The sequence below is a fragment of the Elephas maximus genome, chromosome 7 (genome assembly GCF_024166365.1).
Source record: "Elephas maximus indicus isolate mEleMax1 chromosome 7, mEleMax1 primary haplotype, whole genome shotgun sequence".
NCBI classification, from domain to species: Eukaryota; Metazoa; Chordata; class Mammalia; order Proboscidea; family Elephantidae; genus Elephas; species Elephas maximus.
Genome location: NC_064825.1, coordinates 130,695,572 through 130,701,419, shown reverse-complemented (window position 1 = coordinate 130,701,419; position 5,848 = coordinate 130,695,572). Strand labels below are relative to the sequence as shown.

Here is a 5,848-nt window from a genome sequence, read left to right as displayed (position 1 = left end):
TCCAGGTCTTGTTTACAAGTATGGTGACCACACAGCCAACGTCCCTGAGGGTGGGGCTGCAGGACGTGCTGCCACTACCCCAGAGGGCACTGTCCCCCCTTTACGGATGAAAAGAGTGAGGGAGGAGCAACCCGCCTGATCCCTGAAAGTGGTGGAGTGTTCAATGGGGCCACCTCCTGCAAGGGTGCCCCTTGGGGTCTGAGGCAGAGGTACTGGCTCAGAAAGCTGAGGAAACTGAAAAACCGAAGAAACTCTTGTACGCAAACACACATACACTCACACAAACATACATACACAGAGACACACACTCAGACATACATAAACAGAGACACATTCACAGACACACACACTTAGAGACAGACACACACACACTCAGAGACACACAGACACACACATAGACATACAGATACACACTCACATAGAGACACAAAGACACACTCAGACATACAAACACAGACATATAGATACACGCTTAGAGACACAGACACATAGACATACAAATACACACTCACAGATACACCTGGTGTGCACAATTGGGAGCACCCTCACTGGGGTGTGTGAGTCCTGCCCCTTGCTCTAGGTCTTGGCACCCTCCCTCCTGGCACTGCTGGGTCCTTTCTGTCCAGCCCAAGCCCTGAGCCCTCCTCCACCCTCACCCCACTATGGCACCCCTAGGCCCACAGGCTAAAGCTCAAACGGACCCAAGGCCCCATGGCGGCCTCGGCGCTGCCCCCTGCCTTATCCCACCTCCCTTCCTTTGCCCACGAAGGCCTCACCCTCCAGGACCCTCTCCTCTGCTTTGAGATCCATCTCAGGGACCCTGCGAGTGCCGCCACTTCCCCGGGGTGAACACTGACCCTCCGTGTGTGTCTGTGCCTGTGTGGTGGTGGTGGGGGGAATCCATGTATGGGGGGGCCGGCAGCCCTTGGCCCTCATAGGGTTCCCCATGGGAGCTCCGCAGGTGCAGGCAGGGCGGGATGCCACAGACCCCGGGACAGGTGGGGAGGCCCGTGGAGGGTGGGCGACCCTGAAGCATATGCTGTCCCCACCCAGCAGGATGGACCCCCTCGCCGACACACTGCGGCGGCTGGGGGAGGCCTTCAGGTCGGGGCGGACAAGGGCGGCCGAGCTCCGGGCCGATCAGCTTGAAGGGTGTGGGCCGCTTCCTGCCGGAGAACAAGCAGCTTCTGCAGGACGCGCTGGAGCATGACCTGCACAAGGTGGGCGGGGCGGTGGGGTGTCCGGGGCATGCCGGGCGGGGCTGAGGGGCGGTGCACGGGGAGGGAGGGAGATACGGGGCAGGGCGGGGCCGGGGGCGGGGTCGACGGGGCTCGTCCTCACTAGGCCTGGAGGTGTCCCTCCTAGGAGTGGCTGCATCTTCCTCCCCACCCTGTCCCCCCCGTATCTCCTTTGCACCCCCACGGTGACAGACTGTCTCCTCAGTTGAGCAGACCATTACCTGGCGCTCAGCTTCTGCCATGCATGCTACAAGGTCAGTTCACTAATACAGCCACGACTGTGGTCCTCATGTCACAGATGGGGAAACCGAGGCTCGCGGGGGTTAAGTCACTTGTCCAAGGCCACACAGCCTGTAAGTGACAGAGCCAGACCAGGAACTCAGGCAGACAGCCTGTGCTCCTGGCCCCAGACGCTTAGTGCCTGTAGGACTGCTGCAACACCCATACTGTCCTTCTTCCCCCTCCCTCAACTGCTGTGGGCCTTGACCTCCCCCTACCCCCTCCACAGTCAGCCTTGGAGTCGGGCATATCTGAGCTCATTCTTTGCCAGAATGAGGTTGACTTGGTCTTCAAGAACCTGCACAACTGGTTGAAGGGTGAGCCAGTGTCCACCAACATGGTGAACCCTGGGTGCCCTGGTGGCACAGTGGTTAAGTGCTTGGCTGCTAACCAAAAGGTCAGCAGTTCCAACCCACCAGCTGCACCTTGGGAGAAAGATGTGGCAGTCTGCTTCTGAAAAGATTACAGCTTTGGAAACCCTACGGGGCAGTTCCGCTCTGTCCTCTAGGATCGCTATGAGTCAGAATTGCCTCTATAGCAGTGGATAGATGGGGGCGTGGGGAAGGATGGGGGGGAGCCCACGCACAGGCAGCTCCAGTCCTGGCCCCTGGCTGCCCCTGTGCCCTGGCAAGTTGCTGGACCCAGTGTGTGCAGGGAGTTTGAGGTGTTCCTCACTGCCTCACCTTCCCTCCTGCACCCCAGTTCCTGAAGCTGAGCTCAGCCTTCATTCGGAAGGAGCCCTTCAGCCTGGTCCTCATCATTGCCCCCTGGAATTACCCACTGAACCTGACACTGGTGCCCCTGGTGGGCGCCCTCGCTGCAGGTGAGCAGAGGGCCCTGTAGCCCCAAAGAGGCCCCAGACTCTGTCCATGGCATCTCTGCTGTCTGGTCCAGCCCTGGAGGGAGGTGGGACACTGGCCTCCCCTCTCCTGCCTGTCTGTACCTGCAGGGAACTGTGTGGTACTGAAACCCTCAGAGATCAGCAAGAGTGTCGAGAAGGTCCTGGCCAAGGTGCTGCCCCGATACCCAGACCAGGTGAGGGTGGCCCACCCCACCAGAGTCTGGCACCCCCACATCCTGCCCTTGCCAGGGGGTGGGGGTACATCTGGGCCTACATCCCACCTGTGCCCCCCCCCGCCCCCACCACAGAGCTGCTTCACAGACATGCTGGGCAGGCCCAAGGAGACTGGACAGCTCCTGGAGAACAGGTTCGACTACATCTTCACAGGTCAGAGTGGCTCGACTACATCTTCACAGGTCAGAGTGGCCCAAGCAGGGTTGTGGGATGCAGGGAAGGAGTGCAGGGCAGGACAGGGGAAACAAGGAAGTGGAGAGGCTGTGGAGGAAAGAGGCGGTGGAGGGAACCATGGAGGGAGGGGGACTGCCAGGGAAGGTGGGCATGGGAGGCCGGGACCGGGAAGGAGAAGGGTCCTGCGGAAGGGAAGAGAGCAAGAGGCAGGTTCCTGGACAGTTCCAGGCCAGGAGAGGGTGGGTGCCTCCTCCCATGTCCCCAGGGAGCCCCTGCATGAGCAAGATTGTCATGGCCCCCGTGGCCAAGCACCTGGCTCCCATGACCCTGGAGCTGGGGGGCAAGAACCCCTGCTACGTGGATGATGACTGCGACCAACAGACCGTGGCCAACCTTGTGGTCTGGTTCTGCTGCCTCAACACCGGCCAGACCTGTGTGGCCCCCGACTACGTCCTGTGGAGCCATGAGATGCAGGAGTGCCTGCTGCCTGCCATGCAGAGCTCCATCACCCGCTGCTACAGTGAGGACCCCAAAAGCTCCCCAGACCTGGGCTACATCATCGGGGAGAAGCAGTTCCAGCGGCTGTAGGGCCTGCTGGGCTGTGGGCGCGTGGCCATCGGTGGCCAGAGCGATGAGAGCCAGGGCTACATTGGTGAGTCCTGCTGGTGGGGCCTAGAGGTGCAGGGGGAAAGGAGGTGCAGGGGGGCAGGGAATGCAGGGGGAACAAGGAGGGCTCAGGGTCACAGGGTGGCTCTAGGGTCAAAGGGGGGCACAGAAGGGGACAAGGGGGCAAGGGGTGGTGCAGGGGGCACAGAGGGGTACAGGGTGATGTGGGAGGACACAAAAGGATGCAGGGGCACAGGCTCTGGATGCCAAGGCCCTTCTGCACTGGAGGGCTCACAGCGAGCCACGCGTCATCCAGATACCTCGTGCCTGGGGCTCCCTTGGTCCCAGCGCTGAGATCCCCCAATACCAGGGCACCCATCCCTCAGTCCTCCCTGGAGCATCTCTCAGCCTGGAGCTCCGGCAGTGGGACCTGTGACCCTCAGCCTGCTGGGTCCCGTGGTGGGTGGGGTCCTTTGACCCTCAGCCTCCTGGGTTCCACGGTGGGTGTGTCCTGTAACCCTCAGCCCCCTGGGTCCCGCGGTGGGTGGGGTCTCTGGCCTGAGTTGAGTGTACCCTGTGCCACAGCCCCCACAGTGCTGGTGGACATGCAGGAGACGGACCCGGTGATGCAGGGGGAGATCTTCGGGCCCATCCTGCCCATCGTGAATGTGCGGAGCCTGGCCAAGGCTGTGGACTTCATCATCCAGTGTGAGAAGCCCCTGGCGCTCTATGCCTTCTCCAACAACAGCCAGGTGCGGCTCTGGAGACTTGGGGCAACAGAGGGGCAGAGAAGGGTGAAAATGGGGACCTGCCCTGCTGCGGCCAACCCTGGGAGACCATGAGTATAGTCCAGGACGCCCAGTACAAGCGTGCCCTGTGCAGAGGCACCTGGCAGAGGGGCCCTCCAGGTGCAGCCCACCAGCCATCCACCCTGGCCAGAGGAAGAGGTGCCCTTCCTAATGGGCCTGCCCAGAGAGGGCCCTTTTCCTACGTGATGCAAAGGTTCTATACGGGAAGCAGTGGCCCAGCAAGGCGTGGGAGCAGAGCCCAGCCAGAGGTTGGGTGGGCCGCCGAGTTGCTTGGTGCTGGCTAACCTTCTTGCCTGTGGTCACGGGCCCACCCTCAGGCTGCAGGCTTTCCTCCGTCTTTGCACCATGGTCTGAATAACCACCAGGGTGCGCCAGGACACCCCAGATATGATCATGAAGGCACTATCATTTTTTAAAAAATATTTTATTTTTGTTGTTATTGAAAATATACGCAGCAGAACATACACCGATTCAACAGTTTCTGCATGTACAATTCAGTGACGTTGATTCCATTCTTCAAGTTGTGCAGCCGTTCTCACCCGCCTTCTCTGAGTTGTTCCTCCTTCATTAACATAAAATCACTGCCCCCCAAGGTTCTTATCTAATCTTTCAGTTGCTGCTGACAATCTGATCCCCTATACACAGATCTTAAAAGTACAATGCTCAAGGGAAAGGGCTATCTTGAAAAACGTGCTTAGAAGAGAGACAGCCATTCAGTAGGGGGTGGAAATAGGGAGGTGTTGAGGACATGTGACCCTTCCGCCTCCCCTGGGGGATGGTCAGGACCCCCGCCTCGCCTACCTTAACCCTCAGGTGGTGAATCATGCCGGAGCTGACCAGCAGCTTCGGTGGCAATGAGGGCTTTCTCCACCTGACTCTGCCATCCCTGCCTCTGGGGAGAGTTGGTGAGTCCTTGCCCTCCTCCACCCATCCAGCCCCCACCCCCTACCCCTGGGAGCTTGGGTGTAGCACCCCTGGCCCAGGAAGTCCCATTTTTGCCTCCCCATACTGTTCAGCCTTGATCTAGACCCTGGGCTCTAAAGCCTCAGTTTCCCAGACTGGAAAATGGCTCTTAGAATGGCCAGCTCTCTCCAAGGTCCTGCCACCCTCTGGCTTGGGCCCGGGGCTGCTGCTGAAGCTGGCACGGGGGCTTCGGTAGGTGGGGACGGGTGGGGGTGGAGGTTGGGATGGGGGCTGGGGGGCTGCCAACACTGGCCCTCAGCACTCGTGTCCACACAGGCCACAGCTGGGTGGGCAGTTCAGCTTAGACACCTTCTCCCACCACCGTGTCTGCCTGCTCTCAAACACGGGCCTGGAGAAGCTCAATGAGGTCCACTACCTGCCCTGTTCTACCTGGAGCCAGCAGTTCAACACCTGGGTCCTGGGTTCCCAGAGCTGCACCCTTCTGTGACAGCCCACCCGCCTCCAGCACCCTGCCCCCAGGTACCTCCTCCATCCTGCTGCTCATGGCTGCCTGGTCCTGACCTACCCTGGGCTGCCAGGACCTCCTTATGGGTGTCTGAGAGATAGGTGTACAGCCCAGTAGAATAAACATCCCACCCCTGTTGCTTTGTCTGAACAGACTCCCTGCTGGGCAGGACCTCTGGGTGGCTGGCCCAGCCCCTTTCAGGGCCAAAGTCCCCTCTGCAGCCTCCTGACAGATTCAT

General features: G+C 60.2%; 1 protein-coding gene across 1 annotated transcript; it reads left to right on the top strand.

Annotated features, from left to right (window-relative positions):
- Positions 1-1,057: 1,057 nt before the first annotated feature.
- On the top strand, positions 1,058-5,592 carry LOC126081140 (aldehyde dehydrogenase family 3 member B2-like). Its single transcript, XM_049892699.1, is given in 10 exon segments — positions 1,058-1,144; positions 1,146-1,220; positions 1,747-1,857; positions 2,220-2,340; positions 2,467-2,552; positions 2,667-2,745; positions 3,032-3,418; positions 3,958-4,126; positions 4,995-5,090; positions 5,421-5,592. Coding segments are annotated over 10 exon segments (1,383 nt in total).
- Positions 5,593-5,848: the final 256 nt, after the last annotated feature.